This window comes from Melanerpes formicivorus, unplaced genomic scaffold, assembly GCF_026170545.1.
Source record: "Melanerpes formicivorus ecotype bairdi unplaced genomic scaffold, bMelFor1.0.p_v2 SCAF_7, whole genome shotgun sequence".
NCBI lineage: Eukaryota > Metazoa > Chordata > Aves > Piciformes > Picidae > Melanerpes > Melanerpes formicivorus.
The window spans coordinates 15,966,642-15,988,906 of record NW_027142359.1 but is presented as its reverse complement, the minus strand read 5'-3'; the positions used below and the strand labels follow the sequence as shown (position 1 = coordinate 15,988,906).

The 22,265-nt window shown below is 41.9% G+C and overlaps 2 protein-coding genes across 2 annotated transcripts in view; both read left to right on the top strand.

Moving 5' to 3' along the window:
* DDAH1 (dimethylarginine dimethylaminohydrolase 1) overlaps positions 1-10,849 on the top strand; it is a 57,624-nt gene extending 46,775 nt beyond the window's left edge. Inside the window, exons 5-6 of the mRNA XM_068141184.1 lie at positions 4,797-4,940; positions 6,305-10,849. Of these exons, the coding sequence (XP_067997285.1) occupies positions 4,797-4,940; positions 6,305-6,421 (261 nt within the window). The 3' untranslated portion in view covers positions 6,422-10,849. The remainder of the gene's footprint in view (positions 1-4,796; positions 4,941-6,304) is intronic.
* A 3,917-nt stretch (positions 10,850-14,766) lies between these two features.
* Positions 14,767-21,874, top strand: BCL10 (BCL10 immune signaling adaptor). The gene is made up of 3 exons (XM_068141183.1): positions 14,767-14,957; positions 18,266-18,554; positions 19,614-21,874. Exons 1-3 carry the CDS (start codon positions 14,880-14,882, stop codon positions 19,979-19,981), a joined length of 735 nt encoding a protein of 244 aa, XP_067997284.1. The 5' UTR covers positions 14,767-14,879; the 3' UTR covers positions 19,982-21,874.
* Positions 21,875-22,265: the final 391 nt, after the last annotated feature.

Below are 22,265 nucleotides of genomic sequence, written 5' to 3'. Positions count from 1 at the left end.
ATCTTTCCTAAACTGAGGGGCCCAGAATTGGACACAGTACTCAAGGTGTGGCCTAACCAGTGCAGTGTAGATAGTCACTGTTGGCACTACTGCATTTCAAGGAAACTCTTTTAGAGGCTGAGAAGTGTGGTTTGTATGGCAGGCTGAGTCCTTGTTCCTAACGGTGTAAGCACTGTGACACGGCTCACTAAACTCATTCAGTTCTGCTTTTTCTTTGTTTAACCCTAAGGCTGCTTCTGTCTTCCTCCAGTGCCAATTGTGAAGTGCTGGAGGGAACTTAGAGACAGGGCAGTAAAACAGTGATTGAAGTTCAAGGTAGGTAAGTGTAAAGTGATGTGCAGCAGGGAGAGAGAATGAACAATGTGATCATGATTTTGTGTGTGATGTACAGTTAGTCATTACCACAGAAACAAGATCCTGGGTTGTTGGAATTGCCAGCTCAGCTGAAAGCCAAATGGTGACAATCATTATGCCACTGATTAAAGCTGCAGTGCATCTGCACGTTGGCCATTGCACGCCCTTCACTCCATGAAAGGCTGAATAGAACTGGGAAGATTCAGAAGAGTGCAGTAAGGATGGACAGGTACCTGGAACAGCTTGGCTTGGGAGACAAACTAAGCAAGCTATGAATATAACTGAAAAGAGAGAACATGAGATCACAGGTGTCTGTAAAATAAGAAATTGTGAAAAAAGTGACCAAGGATCAACTGTTGGCCGTCTCGACCAGGGGAGGTCTAAGGGCAAGAAGGAAGTTGGAGAGGGGGAAAACAAAAAAGTGTTTCCTTGCACTCAAACTACCTTTCTAGAGGTTCAAAAAGGAACTAAACAGACTCCTGAGGCAGTGCTGTAGATGGTATTGTTCTGTATAACAGCTGATTAGCTTCCTAGGAACCACATGGCAAATTTTGCTCACTTCAGTCACAGTCATATGATTCAGAAATAGGGTATTGTCACCTTTCACATGGGACTTGAGACTTGCATTGTGTACAGCACTGGAAAAGCTCTTCCAGGCCCTGAAAGCATAAAAAAAAAAATGTTTTGTAATCAGTATTTTCCAGGTAGCAAGCAGTGATTTAAACTTCTCAGTCCTCCATCTAGATGTCAATGTGCCATCCAAGCACCTGCCCTTGTCTTTTGCCTTAAGTATGTAAGGGCATAAGCCTGATGTTTTTCCCAGACAAGTGATCCTTCCTCCATGTAGAAGACAAGCATGTTTTCCTTCCAAATTCTCAGGCAACCTCAGGACCATGCAGCTGCATGCTGCTGAGTTACTATTTTCATCCACGTTGTTTTTTCTGTGTGACAAATATTTTAGTAGCTTAACCTTTTCTCAACTTCCAGTCTCTGGAATTAAAATATTCCAATTTGCTGTGTACCCCAGGTCAAATGTCACTTAAGCGTTGGTGTAAAACAGGCCAAATTTTACTGTTCTTGGAAAGAAGGAAAAGAGATGGGATGGGAAAAAATACCTTAAATAGTTTTAAGTGAATTGTTTTTTAAGAACACTCATTTGAAGGATTTAGGAAAGGGTTGCTGATACATGGTGAAGGGAAGGTGCTGTGGGTAGAGGGTTCTGTGCATTAGACTTGGGCTTAACTTTGATTATTTATTTTTTTTTCTTTTAAATATTGGGGGCCAGTGGAGCAGAAGCTAATCAGACCTTGAAAATCTTGATTCTGTCAATATGATATGGGCTTTAAGTGCGGTGTTTGTTGCCATGGCTAGCAAGAATAACATGCAGTGAATGTTTGGTTTTCCTTGTGGAGTGTTGAAGGTACAAAGGCACACTGCAGCTGTGATGGGTTTGGTCACTATCTTGCAGCAGTCTGGATGTGAGTATGTCCCGGATGGCAGCAAGGAGCTCAGACTGGGGCCTTCCTCACAGAAAGGGAAAATTTGTAACTAGGCTTGGCCTGTTTTAAAAGTGTATGTGGTCATCTTAACTGTCAGTGATAATAGGCCCTAAATGCATACACATTTTTCCTTCATACATAATGCTGCTTCATATTTAGGGTTATTTAGCTTATCCATTACCTCAGTTGTCTGAGAACACACTGTAGAGAAGAAAAGAAGAAAAAAAGGAAAAAAACTACAATAGAGAAGGCATTTTAAGCTATGTGAATGACTTCAGCATAAGGAAAGCATGACTAAGGGCTGAGAGAACACACAATGAAAACTACCCTCTTCAGGCTGAAGAGAATTCCCAGAAAAACTAGGCATGTGGGAAATTCCTGGCCTGTACTGTAGTTGGTTGTATGTTTGTGGGCAAGAAGCCAGCCCTCTGCAAATGCATTGTGTGAGCACTGTAGCCTCTGTAAAACTTGTCATTTCCAAACAAACATGTATTTCAGAATATGTCAGACAGAAAATAGCATCAAAGGACCTTGCTTGTATCTTTTTCTCTGCCCTGGAGTTCTCTCTGGCCAGGCACATTTGCTCAATGACTTCACGTAACAGAAGTACAGAAAACTTTGCAGGTCTTTAACCTGATTGCATCATGTTGGTGCATTTCTGCTGCATCCAGAGCCTCCCTGCAGGGCAGGTTTGGGATGTTACTCCTTGGGTATGCTCTCAAGTGGTTTCTGACATTTACTTCAACTTGCAGGCTTAGCTGTAACAGCAACAAAAGCAAATACAATTTCCTTTTCATTTTAAGAGCCAAGGAAGAGAATCTTGTACTGCTGAAAAGGCTTTAATGCAGTGTCGTTCATGCTAGCTGAGATCCCTATTGTTGCAGCTGTGTGCTTGAACTCCTGTGCTACTTCATCTTGCTTTTCCACTCTTTTTTTTCCTCATTCATTTCTGAATTAATTCAGCCACTGCTTTAGTGCTTCTAATCTTGAAAGCAGCCCTTCCTAATGTGCCTTTGCCATCATCTCCAGGCTCCCTGAAGCTGGTTCCTGAGGCACAGCTAGAGCCCTACCACTTGTTCTTCATTTCTGCTTGCTTCTGCTTTTCTCATTTCAGCATTTTGCAGAAGCTAAATCCAATGGGAGATGTGTCTATATTCTTTTGCTTAAGAATTCATTCCTAATTTCATATGGAAATGTTTCACAGCGATTCACAGCATTTCTCATGAATGAGTTGTTCCTACAGAAAACCTACAATATCAAGATTTTGTTTCCAACCAGGACTACAGAAAGCCTAACTGTTTGGGAGCTGAGTAAAAGCCAGGCATGGTGGCTCTTCCTCTAACTGTGACACATTTATTAAATCTGCACTGAAATATGTGTTTCCGTAACTGATACTTAAAAAGATTATGTAGGGAAGAAAAGCTGCAGATAAAAGGATGAGTCTGCCAGCTGTGGTTACCAGGGAGAAGACTTGTGCTGGGTGAGGGAATGTCACCTGCTGCTAGATGTTTGCACCATCAAGGAAAGGATAATAAAATACATCTTGACATAACAAAAAACCCCAACTATAAATGGGAAAGTCAACCATGGTAGGCACAATAATAAACTCATCCGGTGAAGTAAAGGTGCAAGGACTTTTTCCTCGAAAAACACATTACCCTTTTATGGAGATAGATGTGACCTTGGGAACTCAAGTCTCTCAACTTCATAAGCAACGAGAAATTACAATCTGATAACACTTCCTCAAGAATGCATTCTTCATTGTGAGCTTCATGTTCTTCACGGGATGTGGATGACTCAAGCTACAATGTGAAAAATGTATCCAAACCTATAAAGGAATTTCTGTGGGTGTGTGCAAGTGTGAGCTTGCTTTGATGCTTCCCAATATGTTGTAGACTCATTCAGTTCTATATAGTATTTTTTTTAATGAGTGAATAGTGCAAATGAATCACCTTGCAAATAATTTAACAAACTTAAGTGTGTTTAAAATTATTCTTCTCTTTGCAATGTTATGAGGTTTTCCTAAGAAGAGAATTTAATTGGAAAATTTTAACAGACTACTAGTTCATTTTTAAGATAATGTTAGTATTTTCAAGCTGGCTTTTCTTTGTTTTACTACAATGTGTATGGGAACATAGAGGGACTAGGAAGGAAACTGAAACACTTGCATTGGCTTAGGCTTTCAGTCAGACCAGCATTTTCAACTTAGAGCTTTGTTCACTTGTGTTATTCTCCACAAAGCTGAAATGGTACAATAGGAAGTCAGGCATCTCGTCTCCAGGCTTCCCCATCTTTATTAAAGACTTGAGCCTTATCCAAAACATAGATCTCGGGCTTCTTGTGTGATAAATCTGTCTCTGAAATTCCAGCCAGGATCCAAATTAGTCTATGAGCCCTATATTTATAAACCAAACCTCTGAAACCCACCAGCTCTGCTTTTCTGAGGACATTATTGTGTTGTCCCCTTGGGAACGAGGATTAGCACAGACGTGCCTTCTTGCTCCCCAGCCCAGGTGCTTAGTGAAAGAGTGACTGCTTGGAAAGCAGAGAGAAGGTCCTTGAAAAGAATTAAGATTGGGCTGATATCCAAGCTGGGAACTGATGGTTGCTTTTTCTTTTGGAGGTGCTGAGCACCTACAATTTCCATCATTTTTGCCTACTCAGTGAGCATTCCTTGAGAAAAGGAGTTTACGGAGAATGCTTACTGAGCACCCTGCTTAATCCTGCTACTCACAGGAGCCATTTCACAAAGGCTTTCTACTGCTCATTTCAGTTACGGTTAGTAGATTGTTCCCTGAAGAGCAGAGATGAAAAGAGATCTCTTTACTTCTGCTGCACAGCAAAATGGCCCTTGGCTGACTTGGCAATCACAATTAGCTAGTTTTTGAAGGCTCTGTTCTTCCATTTGTTTGGTCTAAATAGCTGCACTTTGTCTCCTGACAGACCATGCAACAGATGAGTGACCACCGCTATGACAAGCTGACAGTGCCCGATGATGCTGCAGCAAACTGCATCTACTTAAACATTCCCAACAAAGGCCATGTCCTGCTGCACCGAGCTCCTGAGGAGTACCCAGAGAGTGCGAAGGTGAGAGGTGCACCAAGGGTGCCTGGGATAGACCCCCAGTATCCTGACCTTGCCAGGAAGTTGGTGGAATTGTAATTGGGTTCTTTCCAGAATGGGCTGTTGTATCCTGTCTTGGAAATACCAGATAGTGAAAGTTGGGAAGGCTGAGAACAGAGCCCATCACCATTACTGATTTAGCTGCTTTGTTTCTTGTTCCCTTGGTGCTGCTTTTGCATAACTGGGCATAGCAACAGTTCCCCTTATTCTGTTGGTGTATGTGAATCCCATAGCCAGAAGGGGGAAGGGGAAGAACTGTTTAGAAGGGCTTGTAGCAACAGGACGAGCAGGGTAGATTTAGGTTAGACATAAGGAGGAAGCGCTTTACAGTGAGAGTATTCCTTTTCAACCTAATGTAATCTGTGGAAGGGTGCATGCACTGTAAATGTTTGTGTTGGTTACAAAACACTAGATGGCTCAATGACAGCTTGATAAACCCATGTCACAGAATCTAGAATCAGCCGGGTTGGAAGAGACCTCAGGGATCATCAAGTCCAACCTATTGCCTAATACCTAACATCTCATGACTAACTAGACCATGGCTTCAAGTGCCACATCCAGTCCTTTTTAGAACGCCTCCAGGGATGGTGACTCCACCACCTCCCTGGGCAGCCCATTCCAATGGCAAATAACTCTTTTCTGTCAAGAACTTTCTCCTCACCTCGAGCCTCAACTTCCTCTGGTGCAGCTTGAGACTCTGTCCTCTTGTTCAGTCACAGGCTTCCTAGGAGAAGAGACCAACCCCCACTTGGCTACAAACACCCTTCAGGTAGTTGTAGAGAGCAGTAAAGTCTCCCCAAGCCTTCTCTTCTCCAGGCTAAACAACCCCAGCTCCCTCAGCCTCTCCTCACAGGGCTTGTGCTTTAGACCTCTCACCAGCCTCGTTGCCCTTCTCTGGACACATTCAAGTGTCTCAATGTCCTTCTTAAACTGAGGGGCCCAAAACAGGATACAGTACTCAAGGTGTGGCCGAAGCAATGCTGAGTATAGGGGCAGAATGACTTCCCTGCTCCTGCTGGCCCCACTATTTCTGATGTAGGCCAGGATGCCATTGGCCTTCTTAGCCACCTGGGCACACTGCTGGCTCGTGTTCAGCCAGCTGTCAACCACCACCCCGAGGTCCCTTTCTGCCTGGCTGATCTCCATCCTGTAGCATTGCATGGGGTGGTTGTGGCCAAAGTGCAGAACCTGGCACTTGGACTTGTTGAATTCCATCACGTTGGACTCCGCCCATCTGTCCAGCCTGTCAAGGTCCATTTGTTCTGGAAATACTTAAAGGGCAAACAGGCCTAAGGGGTTATGTTTTTTGTTTTTTCTTTCCTAAACAGGTATTTGAAAAACTGAAGGACCACATGCTGATCCCAATAGCCAACACAGAACTGGAGAAAGTAGATGGGTCACTCACCTGTTGCTCTGTGCTTATTAACAAAACTTCAGAATTATGAGTTTACAGAGTCCCTCCCTTGTAACTGGCAATAATGTTACACACAAGGTAGACGAATCTGTATCCACACTTACTATTGTTTTTATTGACAATCTACTGTACCACTGTGCTACTAACCTTTGTTTACAAAATTTTTGCTTTGTGTACTTTTATTATGTCCTTGCAGATGGTATTTAAGGTGGATGTATGGTTTCTTGGGGGGCCCATAATTAAGTATGGTAGTCCTGAGGGCTAACAGAAAACAATTATAATCCCTAGCTATAGTGATTTAACATATCTGTGTGGAATTTTTTATGAAAAATCAACTAATTTTCAAGGTTTGAAGCACCTCTGCTATCTTTACTCTATTCTCTTCTTTTTTTCTCTTTATCTCTTCCTCTGTCTTCCTTGCTGTGCATCTTTTTTGCCTGCCTTGGTCCTCTTTCAGGGATGCAAGGTAGCGGGGGTGACTGAAGAAGGCTCATGAACTTAGCATCTTGTGTGATAGAGAAGCTTTCCATACACTAGCTGCAACAGTGGGCAATGGACTTTGCTCCCTGTCTTGGCCCTATGACATTACTGCTTCTGGGCAGAGTTGTGGCTGCAATGATTTTCAGGTGCTAGCTGAAAAATCTTTCTCTGACAGGAGTGCTCAGGGACAATGTCTGCCTGGGAAAGTTGAATGACAGAGTGAGTAGTGCAGCCACACAAGATAATGTCCTGCAAATCTGAGACCCAGTTTGCTGCTCATGTCATGGTTTCAATTTGGTGAGAATGGAAGAGAAGTTTTTAAGAAGGCCAGATCCCAGGGAGCACCCAGACCACAAAAATGAAAGTCTGAGATGCTTTTGGAAAAATGAAACCTACAAAAGTGATCTGAAATATTGGGGGTTTGATTATTAGTTTGTTTACATTTTGAAATTTATTACTCTCCTTTCTGTTTTATCCTCATTGGGAGGCTATATAACTGACAAAGTTTAATATAAAAGACTGATGGAAGGAGGTGAAGGACAGCTATTCATGGATTAGGCTTGTGAATAAAGGAAACTTTTTTCCCTGAAAGATTGGTATTTGTATGTTATCTGTCCTTGGGGCAGTTTTCGTTGGAACAATAACCACCTTTTTTTTCCCAAATTGTATGAATATTTACTGTGGTATTCAATTAAAACAAACAGAATTTTTGTAGCACATCCCACAACATGTTTACCCACTGAATCACCTTTCTCCATCACAGTAAAGTGAAGCATACCCCATTGTATTCACTTGTTTCTTGTTAAATCATTTGTAAGCCAAGGAAGGGGAAATTCCCAAACAGGCAGTAGTGGCAACTCTCTGAAGACTGACAAATAGTCTGAACATGTTACCAACTTCCTAGACATCTCCTCCACCTTTCCTGAACTGCTTGTGGCATGTTGCTAAGGTACAGTAGGAAATGAGCAGGGGAGGCCTAGGCAATGTGGCCTGCAGGAAAACAAACAATATTAACTGGGTGCACATTTGGATATTATTTGGAAACCTGCGTGCTTTTCTGTGCAGTCATAAGGGAGGAAACACAACGATTTGTATCCATAGGTACTCCTCAGCATATCTCTTATTTCATCTCAGTAACTAATGAAGAGGAAACCTCCTGGCAGTTACAGAACACATCTGATGCTTTGTGTTGTGATAGCCCAAGGTATCATGAGAGAGAGCAACAATGACCAAATATAGTTACGTAAAAAGAGTATGTTCCAAAGGAAGCTTTTAGCCACCCAAAGTGCCCTTTTTATGGCTGTGTGCTCTCCCAAAGGGTTCTCCTAATGTTGCCTCTGTCTCCTCCATTCCCATGCACCATCGTTTAGGCCTCACCCAGCTGGTCAGGCTCGAAGGATGTAAACATTTGCTCTGGGGCATGTCTATTCTACCTTCCCTTAGTGCTTGTAAAATCTGATAAAACATTTTGCATTTTAAAATTACTTGACATTAAACAAAGATTTTTGTGCCAAAAAGTGCCCCTCCAGTATTTAACTGAGACCTTCTAGAGGCAAGCTATACTCGTTAAAAGCCTATGCAGCTGCAGGAGCTGTCACAGAAAACTGAAACAGAATTTCGCTGACCTGTCCATGCACCTTCTGGGGCTGGGCCTTCATGTCCTTTAGTCCCCCTTCCTCTCACTAGGGAGCCAGAGCATCCAGCCACACTGGGATAGTGTGAGGCTATGGGATTTTTGTTCAGTTTCTCTCTCAAACTTCCTGTTGTGTCTTTTTTGGGGTGATGGGGTGGGGTTTTGGTTTTTTTTCCACACTATCTCACTTTTTAGATCTTTCTCTTCCTCAGGTGCTTATTTCTAGTTTATGGTATGGTGAGCACTTTTCCCTCTGAATCCCAAGTGATTTTTGCCTTCTGTGGCCTCAGCTCTCCTGCTTGAGCTTTCTTTTTCTGTTCTCCTTCCTCTCTGCTGTTCACTCCAGGTATCCCAATACATGGTGAAATGTCCTAAACTCCCTCCCGAGGTAGGTGCCAGTAGGAAGGAGAAACTGAGTAGTCCACTTTGAGGGAATTCTTATGAACTGGAAGGATGACTGTCAACAGGAGCTATTGATCAGGGTGACAAGGGTGACTCCCTTTTAGGATTAGTCCAGAAAAGAGAAACAATTGTGGTGAACTTTGTTGATATCTTGTGTCCCTGAAAGCAATAGAATATGTGACAATGAATTCCCATGTCTTCCTAAGGGAGCGGGGAGCTGGGATCTCAGCTGAGAAACGTCTGTCGTGACAGAGTTAAGTCTCTCACCTGTTGCTATTTAGATTTCCTTGGCTTCAAGGCTGCATTTTGGTATACAGAAAGAGCAACAGAGTGGCTGTGACCTGCTTTTTCCCCTCAGGTGATGATTTTAGGCTTCAAACTGTCTAACTTCAGGCACAGAATTTAGGTGCTCTAAATCACACCTGCTTTCTCTGTCATTCTCAGTAAGTATCATAGCCTACTAACATAGATGCTCTAAACTACATCTTAGTCTTATGCCAAAATTTACTTAAGCTGGTTAGTGGAGTTGGCCCTTACCGCTGCTTTTAGTGTTATTTATTCTGGCGTTATTAAGCAGAAACGTTAAGAACACCTCAGTTTGTGGCATTTGCAGTATGGTACTAAGAACTAAAATTATGCCAAATTCTTCTTGGTTTTGCTGGGATTTTTTTGTTGTTTGTTGGGGTTTTTTCCCCTGTTGCCCAAATGAAGAATTCAGTTGTGAGGACATTACTGCTGTGATACATACTCATCTAATGAGCATCCTGTACATTTTGTCACCAGAACGTTCTTAGATCCCCGATATAAATCATCATCTTTGATTAAATAATAAAATCCCAAACCAAAATGAGATGAGACACTGCACACTAATGGCTGCCCACATAAAATGCTTGATAAAAACTGTCAAGATATGTGACATAGCAGGCCAGTAGAGAAGTTGTTGTGGTTAATAGCTCAGTAGTGGGGCTTGAATTACCTATTGAAGGCTGTTAGGGTTTTTTGGCTTTTCTTTTCCTTTGAGCAATCAGTTCAAATGAAAGAGCTACAACATGCATTGTAGATCTTTCACTGCTACATTTGCTAAGAGTTTTGGGAGAGCTCTGATGTGTGGGTTTCCTCACCAGAATGTGAATCCGGTGTCTCTCTCTGCAATGAAAATGTGAATGCATACTGTACCTTATAAGATAAACTTGAATTCTTCCATTTTTGTTTTTTTGTCTACATGCTAATAGACTCTTTTTTGCTTTTAAATAGATGCCACTAATGAAGCTGTGCTCTGATAATATTTTTTTGGTGATTTCCATGTGGTACATGTGGAACTCATGGGCAACAGTATGTCCGTTTTTAAAATCAGTGCACAGAATGCTGTTCACAGCAAATTGGGGGGAATTTTGATTTAATTCAGCTGCTTATACATTACATGAATTAAGTCAGATCCAAATTTTTTTGTGACAGAAAACATCAGCATTGACCTGGAAACATTTGGGGAAAACAATTTACTATTGAAGATTCTTTTGTCTTGCTTTTATCAGTAAGGCAACTGAAAAGATAAGACAACTTAAAGAATGGTACCTGTGAAGTGATTGTGAACAAAGTATCATTGGACCTCATGTATTTTCAGAGAAGTTTTAACTGGACATATGATGTAACTTCTATAGAGTTGCATGTGAATTGTGTTAGTCACTGGTTTACATTGTATTGTTCTGCAGTGCACAAATATGACTACTGAACACAGAAGTGTTAATTGCATCAAACTTAAAATCCTGTTGCAGTATATAGTTCCCCACTTTTTGTGCCAAAAACATCAATACATTCCATAATCTGTTCTAAGAGAGGTTTGCACTTTGGGTTTGTTTGGGGTTTTTTTTTTTGTTGTGTGACTCTTGCAGTTTCAATTCTATATATTCCCATCACGAAGGAATAAAGTGTCAGTTGTACTGTGCACTGTGTAGTTTTTGCCTTTTGCTTTGAAGTTGGAAGTGTATGCATTTCAATTAATACTGTTTCATGCCAGCTTTGGAGGCTTTTTACATGCCTAGAAATAAAGCAAATTATAGACACGAGTGCTAAAACCTTTAAGCCTGCTAGAAGAAATGTTGATTCTGAAAACAAATAATGGGTTTGTGCTCTACATTAAAGAATAATGTGTATAGAGAGGATATTGCCTATATGCTCTAGATCCGGTGGTTCTGACTAAATTTTATTGTTGTCTGAGATAATTAAAGATGTTACTATAGTATGGTGTTTTCTTTGTAGTTTCTGTATTTACTGGAAGCTACAAAAGGTAAAACTACAAGGGTGTAGTGGAATGACAGTTGTATTGTTCATGTAGCTCTTGTATCTTCCCCACTCCCTGCCCCCAGATGTCAAGAGATGTGACATTTTAGACATTGCTTTCTGGTAACATGACAGATGGTTGCATGCTTTATATCTAAATATTACTTGTGTGCTACAAACAGTGCTTGTGGGACTAACCTCTGCTTATACCCTTGTGCTCTAGTGTCATTAGATTATGATATTAGGATTAACGATCTCAAGAGACAGCGCAGTGACTCCAGGCTTCGTGGACGCATACTAGTGCTCATGGGCTTTCAGTGCCACCTTGTGGCAACCCAAGATTTAATTGTAGAAGTATTTCCGTTAGAAAAAGACCTCTGTCGGCAGTTGCTCAAGGCCTCAGTATTGTCATTTCAACTCCTTAAGAAACCAAACATAATTTAACAGTACTGTAGCAAAGTAATTACATCACTTCCAAAACGTACAGTTTGCTAGATCTTAAACAAACCATAATATTATACACTTCCTGCTGGAGAGGCAAGGACAAGGAAAGATCTCGTTAGGGCTGATCTAAATACACCCTTTGTACCAATTTAACTACACTGGTTAAAAGTATGAGGGTTTTATACTAATATATTTAAATTCATGCTATATTTAATGTAGATACATTTAGCTTGGCACTATTAATATAGTGAACTACTGATTTACATGCCTTTTTTTTTAACACCTTTACAGGAGCCAGTTGGTAGCAATTTACTTTAATTTACTTCTAAATGGCAATAATAAAGAACAAAAGCAAGCTGTGCAAGCCACTTCCACTTGCCACAATAAGAGTATCATCACCTTCCTCATAGGCCATCAAAACCTTCAAAAGTAAAAAAAAAAACCAAACCACCAAAACCCAAACAAACCAAAATACACCCCACAAACCCCACAAAGAAAACCAACCATAAGTCATTAAAAAGGGAGTGCCCTTTGCAAAAAACAGCTGTAGAATAGTACTCCAGAAAGTTGAAGACTTCTGCACTTGGATACAAATTCACTCTCCACTATTAAGTTCATCCTGCTGAAAAAGCATCAGTCTTCTGCATCAAAGTCCACACATTCTGATATCTCAGCAATCTCACTCCAAAAATTCATGAGCAGTAGGGTGGTTGCTGCAAATTTGTAGTTGAAAACTTGCCATTGGTAGCTGCAGCTATCCATCTGATCTGGTCCCTTGATCTGGGTCTGTAACTGAACCAGATTCTTTCCTCTGTAGCTTTTTCTCTTCCTCCCTAGGGAATCATGGGTGTAGAGCCCTCTTGTTCTCACTGAGGCTACTGGGTCCTTCATAAAATATGGTTGTCCTGAGGCAGGACTCAGACCCCTTGAGTAAGGACTAGGAAGCAGAATGGGATGGAAGCTGATCAATGAGGGCAGAGGGGGAAGAAATCATGGAGCCAGTCAGCTCTGAAAAGCCAGATGATCTCTTCTCACAGACTGTGACAGTGTTATGTTTTCTAAGACCAACACTGGGAAAGATTTCTAACAGTTTTGGGTTGTAAGCAGTTCCAAAAACTTACTTAAACTTACTGTAGAAATCTATTCTAGATGGACATACTCAAACAAAACAATGTAGTGTCCAAAAATCTTCCAGCTCCTTTGGAAGAAATTATCTCTTTACTTGCTCTTCATTGAGATTCACTTCTTAATATTGAACTGCTGTGATAACTTCCTGAAAGGAGTTTCATGCTGAGAGTTATCTTTTTTTTCTTTTAGCTGCCTGAACCTGTTAGGATTTATCAGCATTGTCTGCTGCTTCTTGTATTCTCTAGCCACGTTTTGGGGTTGGGTTTTTTTTGTTTGGTTGGTTTTGTTGGTTTGTTTGGTGGTGGGGTTTTTTGTTTGTTTTTCCTTAACACTGGAGTTAATTCATTTCAGTTTGTCTGAAGGGTCGGGAATCCAAAAATCTGACATTGCATGGCTTTGAACTGTGCCTCTCACTGAGCAGGGTTACTAACGAATACTCTAAATCCAGAATACACAATAGCTACATTTATCAGCAATATTATGTGGAGCCAATGAAGTCTACAGTGTAATTCACCTTGAAGAGGAGGAGCGGGAAGGCATTTGGTTTAATGAACAAGGATTGGAGCTAGAAGCTGGGAAGATGCCTGGTTATGTCCCAGCAGTGCCACAATCAGCTCACTGGAAAAACTGAATTCAAATCTGTTTCAAGTATTTAATCTGAAGGTACAGAGACAGTTCTGAGAAATTCAACTGCACTACAATAAATAAAGGCTTCTTGGGCATAAAACTACTCCAGGCTTAGGGCTGTGAGTAGAGGTGTGCTGCCAAATTACCATCAATGAAGTCTGTGGGGCTGCCTGGTGCCTCTGAAGTTTTCACTGGCCAGAAGTGCTCCTCAGAGGAGTAGCAGGGAACAGAGATGGTAGGTTGGTTTCTCAGTGTGATTTGAATACCCAGCTCTACAGAAATCAGCTCTGTCACTAGGTGAGAGCAGTATTTAGTCTTCTATGTTTTAAGCATTCTGGCCAGCACCTTTGCTATCCACTGTGTTTATGGAAAAGCTGAGACTGTTAGCACTGTAAAATAGGTATCATTGCAGTTGCTATTTGAACTGCTATTGAATTAACAAAGCCTATCAAGAAAAATGCCTTTGCAAAATACTGTAAAAGGGGTAGGTTTGCCCTGGTATTGATTTCATGTTGAATTGCTGGAAATTAAGGCTGCAGCATTTGCCTGACTTTGACAGATGAAAAAATACCAATCAGTTCTGTTTTGTCTCTATTCTTTCTTTAAGCATCTTCTGCATTGGGCTAGGCTGGGGGCAGTGGTGGGACTCTCTCTGCCTGGGCTGAGGTGGGAGCTGTTTGGCCTTCAGAGGAACTAAAGGGGAGCTGCTGCCAGCTCCAACTCCTAGGCCTTAACTAAGAGCAACCACTTTGGTCCTTGCATGGGGCCTAGGCTTTTTTCATCCTGCCTAGGAAGGTAACCTTTTACAGCACTGGTGTTTGGAAAAGCACCAGGTGCTGGAGTCAGTTGTGAACTCCTGTGTCCTCCTACTGTCATTTAACTCAGCATGCTTCGTACAGCATTTTTAACACGCAGATATCCCTCACCTTTCCCCTACAGCATTGCTGAGTCCAGTAACAGGCTCCTGAACAAAGGGGTGAGGTATTGAAGAGATGTGTAGGAGTGGTGCTGAAGGCCATAGTTCAGCAGTAACCTGACAGAGCTGGGTCAGAGGTTGGAGTCGCTACTCTTAACTGTCTTTTCCAACCTCATCAATTCTATGATTTCATAACCCGCACCCACTCAGCGTTTTAATGAAAGGGTGTTAAAGCGTCCCCGTAAGGCAGTTGCAAGCAGTGGGCGCTGCAGGCACTCGCAGCATTGTGCCAGTCCCAGAGCAGAGTAGGGTCGACCCCCGCCATGGGAGCCGCTCCCGGCGCGTCTGCGGGGAAGCGGGGCGAGTGGGAGCCTCGTCGTTCGGGCGAACGCGGGCAGGCCTGTGCGGGGCAGCCGGCCTCCGGCCGTCCCACCGCGGCGTGGGCGGCGCCGTCCGCGCACGCGCCACGGGGCGGTGCTTTCCCCCAGGCGTCGGTGGGCTGGCGGGGCCGGGGCCGGGGCCGGAAGCGCTGCTTTGAGCGGTTCCCGCAGCGGCGACGGCGCTGGCGGAGCTGTTTCCGCGATGGAGAGCCCGGGCTCGGGCTCCTGGGCTGTAGGGCGGTTGCTAACGGAGGACGAGATGGCCGAAGTGAAGAAGGATGTAAGTGCTGGGCTGGGTCGAGAGGCCAGAGTGCCCGGGGTGCGGGGCGGTGGGGCGAGGCGGGGCTAGGGCCCGGGCCCAGGCCGAGGAAGCGGAAGCCTGGTCAGAGCTGTCGCCTGAGGTGGGACGGGGCGGGGGGTGCGTGCAGTGGCAGGAGGTCCGCCGGGCCGGGCCGGCACTGTGCCGCGCCCCCGGAATTCCCCCGCCTTCCGCAGGGTGGGCCCGCGGGGGTGGGCAGGTCACGTGCAGTGCAGCGGGGCCGGGGCGCAGGTGGCGGGGCAGGCCCTGGGCCCTCCGCCAGGCAGTAGGAGCCTGCGCTGGTAGTGACTTGCGAAAACGTAACCTCAGGGATAGGTGTCCACCTGAAAGTTCCCTTGTCTTTTGTCTTCCTCTGAGAGTGTTCCCCTGTCACAAGGTTGCCAGGGTTTGGGTTTCATGGTGTCCGTATGTACCATGATGAGACACAGGGAACACAGCAGAAGCATTGAACAATGAATATGTAATCTTAAATGTTAGCTGCAAATGTGTATGCTTCTTCTGGTGTTAATAAGATTGTATCGTGTAGATTATTAATATTTGGATTAAATACTAGTATTTGTTTCCTGATTTTCCCCATCCTCCATATTCGTTCACTGATGGCTGGAATCTGAGGGAAGACTTCATCCTGATTCAGCCTGCATTTACTTGCCTCTGCCAGTCTGGAATCATGCAATGTGCTAACTAACCTTAATAAGTGTTTAGTTAATTTAATTAAGTAAATAAAATTTTGTCAGTTATTTTCTGACTGTTTCTGCTTCTGTTTGGAACTTACAGCATCCTAATGTTTGACTTATCTTCCCTTAAAGTACAATAAAGAATGTTTCGAGATAGTTTTTCAGGTGGTGGTGTTTGGTTGTTTTGGTTTGGGGTTTATTGCTTTGTTTGTGTGGTGGGAATTTTTGTGTGGTTGTTTGGTTTTTTTCCCCTAGCTTTATGCATGCATCATCTTCTTTAAATGCTTTGTCATAGTTTTGTGAGGCATGTTTTTTTCAAGTTACTACTTGCATCTGTGTAACCAGAAGGTATTACTGCAATAGTTAACATCCGGTAGTTACACCAAAAAAATACAAGCACTACTTAAGTCAGACTATATATGTAAAGTGATATGTATGCTGTCTGTGTCAGTGACTGAATTTGTGGCTGCATCTCACAAAGTTGTGTTTATAGCACTTTCAGCCCTTAGTCTTACAGGATTCTCCCACAGTAATTGGGTGATTTGGTGGAAACTTTATATGTAGGAAGAAATAACACTAGTTTTATCATCAAAATATAATCCAATTAATCTGACCTCCTCTATCAGGCTTTCAATGTTGCAACTTCATGATGCAAAGTGCTGGTCAATTCACTTAGCTGTTTAGGTAACTTTGGTAGAATCACTTCAAACAGAAGTGCTGCATTACCAGAGGGGGAGGCAGTGGCTCTTGTAAACAGTTACCTATGAAGACAAAGAGGAATTTAGAAGTGGTACGCTTCATACAGTGAAAGCCTCATTATAGGAGCATGTTAGTCAAAACACAATAGTCTTTATATTCCATAACGATTCATCCTATTCTTTTGGTCACAGAATGGTAGAGGTTGGAAGGGACCTCTGGAAATCATGAAGTCCAACATCCCTGCTAAAGCAGGATCACCTTGGGCAGACCACAGAGGAATGCAGCCAGGCAGGTTTTGAAAGTGTCTGGAGAAGGAGACTCCATAACCTCTCCGGGCAGCCTGTGCCAGTGCTCCATCACCCTCACAGTTTTTCCTCATGTTGAGGTGGAACTTTGGTGTTCCAGTTTGTGTCCATTGCCCCTCATCCTATCACAGGGCACCACTGAAAAGAGACTGGCACTGTCTTCTTGATACCCACCCTTCAGATATTTGTAAGCATTAATAAAGACCCCTCTTGGTCTTCTCCAGACTAAACAGCCCCAGTTCACTCAAGCTTTCCTATAAGACACATTCCAGCCCCTTAATCATCCTTGTAGCCCTCCATTGGAGACTCTGTCCATCTTTCCCTGTCCCTCTTGAACTGGGGAGCCCAGAACTGGACAGAATACTCAGATGTGGTCTCACAAGGGCAGAGCAGAGGAGCAGGATAACCTGCCTGCTGGGCACACTCATCTTGATGCACACGAGGATGCCATTGACCCTCTTGGCCACAAGGGCACATTGCTGTCCCATGGATAACTTGCTGTCCACCAGGACTCTAAACAATGTCCTTCTCCATGGAGCTACTTTCCAGCATGTCAACCCATAACCTGTACTGGTACATGGTGTTATTCCTCCTCACGTGCAGATCTCTACACTTATCCTTGTTGAATTTAATTAGCTTCCCAACGGTTAAATGTTGACTGACTTAGGTTCCAGAGTTTGGTTGATCCCTCTGGTGGTAGGATGAGATTTCTGTGAGATCTGAAGATAGCTGTATTGCTTGTATTCAGGCTTGTTGCAGCTGGACACTTGAGATACATTCCATTGATACAAGCTGTACTATTGCACTTTCTTGCTGTTACTGTAGTAGTGCTACCTCTAGTGCCAATGTGATTGCACATTAAACTGAACTGGGTAATCTGTCTCTAAGAGGCGGGGGGGTGGGGGTGGGAAGCACTCAGTCAGTTTCTTGATTAGGTCACCAGTGCAAGAGAAAGGCTAAGAACACACAGCTGCCATGAGGCAGACAAAAACCATTGAGTAAAGTTGAAAGTAAATACATCTGTGGATAAAAGTGCATGTATTTTGGATGCTAGTAATCTGTAAGACTTGTAAACAGTGGTCTTAATTTAACAAACTTTTTGAACAGTGAGTATATTGATGCTGTTACTCTGGAACTGCTTTTACTCACTGTACAGAAAACCATCTGTAATCACAGTACTTTGGAGTTGTGCATTGTGGATACAAATAGTATGTGAATGTGGCAGTCAAGTAGTCAGTGAGAATGAGTGTTGTCTGTAGACTAAGTAAGAGCTGTTGTGTTTTGTTAGTATGTTTTCATTTTTACTTGGTAACTTCTGAAATGTGATAACCATAGAATTGATGTAATTAACATTTTCAGTAAGTATTCACCTTATTACTTATGTATGCATTACAAGTCTGCAGTTGACTCAAAACTAATAAAAGAGGTAAGTAAATTAGATTATGTGGGTTCTTTTAAACAGTATTTTTAACATGGTGGTAGCTTTAAAAATAATTTCTTTAGCCTGTAGCATAATCATATGAGTGTGAAATACAGGCTTTGAAATAACTGGAAAGGTTGACTAATACCAGTTTGTTTTGGATTTTTTCAGGCTTTAGAAAGGATGCGTCCTTACCTGTGTGATAAAATCATAGCTGAGAGACACTTTGATTACCTACGTTCAAAGAAAATACTCACTAGAGAGGACACAGAAGAAATTTCATCTCGCTCTTCCAGTAGGAAAAAAACTGGGAAGTTACTGGACTACTTAGCAGAAAACCCAAAGGGACTAGATGCTTTGATTGAATCTATCAGACGAGAAAGAACACAAAACTTCCTCTTAGAGAAGATAACCGATGTAGTGTTGAAAGTCAAAAATGAAAAACTTGAAGCTATCAAAGGTAAGGCATTGATAATAATGTATTGTAAGACAAATTCTATTTTGAGTCTGCAAAGTCAAACTTCAGCTGTTCTTTAAATCATGTTTTAGTATAGATTTCCCCCCGCCTTTTTCTAGCATTTCAGACAGCATTGTTGGAGATGTCACCAATTTGGGTTTAAAATCCTAGTGCTCGTATCCTGGCTTTGTCTTTTTATTATCTGAACACATCAGAAATAACAAAACTGCAAAGGATCCAGTCATGTGTTGTTACGATGGGCGAGTCTATCTCTTCATGTTTCTATTTGCTTTCTGTGAGGTTCTAACTCAGAATTCAAAATCCATTTTACATGTCTTTTGAAGCTATGTACTATAGTTGCAGAATGCTCTGAAGTTGTTAAACCTTTGTACCTGAGCAGAAGACAAGCCAGCAAATGTAATCTGAAAGGACTTTCCCTGTGTGCCTTCAATGCTAGAACTTAAAATTGGACACTATAAATGTATGCATGTGGCATTTCATGCAGGCAGAGAGGCTTTGTTGATACAGAAATCTTGCAGTGACTATATGTAGTCGTGTTTTAAGGAAAATAAAGGAAGAATAAGCTTTCCAAACCAAAAGCCTTACTTCCCCTTCCACACCCATAAGAAGAGAAATAAAGAAGGAAGTAGAATTTAATATTAGAGTTGAAAGGCCTGAAGTTTCTCTGGCTTTAGTTGATACAGCCCACTGTAGAGTAGAACCATGTTGCCAAAGCTTCTAAAAGTTTAAAAAACAGAAAAACATTAAAAGATGGGGCAGAGGTCTAAAGTGACCTCCTGAAATAGAGCTTAAATCATGGTGCTACTTTGTCAAATAGTAGCTGCTCCAGAGATACTGATAAATCATCCACATCAGCCCAGGTAACCTGCATGTATTTTTTAATTCTTTATGGTTATTGGGATGTCACAGGTGAGATGAAGAGGTTAGTCTGTTAAAAATACTGACAACTGATCTTTGACAGTCTTGCTGATACTACATCAGAGCACAGTTTCAAGAGTGCACCATATTGTAATTAAATCCAGTCTCTGTGTTTTGTCTTAGGTCTAAGCTGCAGCACCTGTATGACCTCACTGTATGGAGGAACAAATAATCTTTCTAGGTCATATTCTGATGAATCTAATTTTTTTGATAAAAAAAAGGACAAAGAATCTACCCAGATACATCATCCAGAAGAAGATTATAGCACCGCTGCCTTTGTGTCTGCTGTCTCTCTTCGTTCGATGAATTTGCCAGTTGCAGAGATGGGAAATGCAGAGAGTGCTATTTTCTCAGTCACCCTTCCAGGGCCTGGAGAGCCTGGTGCTCCCCCTCTCCCCCCAGAGCTCCAGTCAGAGCAGCAAGAACCATGTACAAGCTCGAGTGACAATTGCTTTTTGCCTTTAAGATCACGTTCTCTTCAACCACAGTGAACATGGTGACTTTTGTCTGTTCATCAAAATGGTACTGAAACTTTGTGTGATGTAACAAAGGTTACAAAAGTTTTCAAACTGCTAACCAGCAAAATCAGAGGAAACTATCTATGCTATTTACTGTTTTTAAGGAGTAACTTTTTTGGTAACTGAATGACTCTGGAGCTACAGAAAACATGTCATTTTGTGGTTCTGTTTCTTCCTACAAAAAGTAACCAGTCTGATTTTCTTAATGTTTCTGTGATGAGTGAGTTGGGAAAAATGGATAGAAAAAGTACTGAAAAAAAACCAACTTTCTGAACTAAAAGCTTAAGCATGCTTACCAAAAGTCTTAAAGTAATTTATAAAATTAAATGTTTCTCTTCAGGACAAATTACACCCTCTGTGTATGCATGTGCAGCTCCATTTGCAACAACAACAACAAAAATCCAAATCTGGCCAAATCTGTAGCTATGCATATTTGTAAGAAATCTCTTAATTGTCTGAACTTTGTCCTACTAGCAAATCAAAAGGGCTTCAGTATCGCAGTGATTTGAGTTAGCAAATACACTCCCATAGTATACTGTTCTTGTATATTAGTTAGAGATTTCTGATTTGAGATGCACTTTAAATTCTCATTAATACTGGAAAAGGAATGTAAACTGCTGTAACGGCATCCTGTGGGCTGTAAGAAAATGGCATTTTATAATGCTGTTAAGGAGCAAAGCTTGTTGTGTTTTCTCTGGGTCAGCAGGTAGAGGAGAAGTCCTGTAGCAAGAAAGCATCCATACCTGAAAGACTTGTAGAAATGTTGCACTTCACATGCCTACTCTTCCAAGCAGATAGACAGGTTTACATTTCAAATTGTTTAGAATCAAATGCATTTTAAATTATTTCACCATGGGGAAAGTTCTCATTTCTTGACACAGCGTAAAACACAGTAGTCCTCTCATACTCTGCTCTTGAGTTGTAATCTGCTTTTTATGAAGTTGGCCTGTGATCACTATAAAATTACTAGACAAAGATGAAGTCTTACTGGGAAATGTGTACAGTTGTGTTCTGCAGTACTATAAAGTGATGGGGTGTTTTCAGTATATCAAAAACTAGGTTTATATTTAAGTCTTTAAATTATTTGGGCTCTCTTACAGTGCTGTAGCCGTGTAATTGCATTTAAATTCAAACCCAGGTACTATTCATAAACTTTCTTCCCCTGTTGTGGACACAGGTCATCTTCAGGACCACAATATATATCTTTCATGTTTAGTGTGGTTTTCAGACTAGGTTAACATAAACTGCAATGTCCAACTACACTCCATATTTAGCATATGAACAGCTTACATTTGATAAAGATGTGGACTTCTGTGTAGTGTTTATACAAAGCCTTGTTTTTCTTGTATCCTTCTGCAGTCATACACTGTCAGGATGGTGAAAATGCTTTTCAGTAAAACTGCTTGGTTCAGAATGCAGTCTGGAAGATAAGTGCCTAAATATGCAAGCAAAATTTTGCTCTTTAACATGAAATTAAGGATGGCCTTAAATCCTTCTCTTCCATTAACTTGAACTGCACATACTCAGGATGAACAAAAATTGATTTCTCTAACTATCCACTGTAATCACTTAAAAGAGCTGTGCTTCAGTTTGGGTCCCTTCTTGGATTCTTGTAGATGGAGGAGACTGAGCAAGCTTGGCCTTAACTGACTAGGAGCAGCAGCTCAGGGTGAAGACTGCCTTGCAGACTGAACGTGAGAGGTGGGAAGCCTGCCTGTGCTGAGATCATTCCTGCAGGGGGGAGCGTAGGCACCTGAGATTTTACTTGAATGTATTAGCTCACCAAATGTTTATAACATGCCTTTTTTTTTTAATCTGAAATATTTTTGTCACAAGTTTTGGAATAAATTCTTTCATATAATTGTCTGGTTTCCTGTTTGCCTCTCTCATTATTAATGTGTATAGGTTGTGGGAGGAGTTTACGCCAGTATCTGGATGCGTGGTTTTAGTTTAGGGGGGTGGGAGGTAAGTTTTTGTTCTCATTGCCTCATTGGAGAGTTTTTCTTTGGTGGAAACACTGAGCTGGTGTGAAACACCAGTGCTGCAGGACCACATTCAAAAGCATGTGAAATTGAGACCTCAGCTGCTTGACTACACGTTTTGTGGTTCATGACTAGTATTGTTAACCTGATTCTTTTTACAAACTACTCGACCACTAAACTTAAAGCTGTGAGAAGTGTTACGTCCAGCCATGCATATAGTGACTTCAATCTTAATTTTTTAAACTTTTTTTTTTTTAATAGTGGGGGAGAAACAA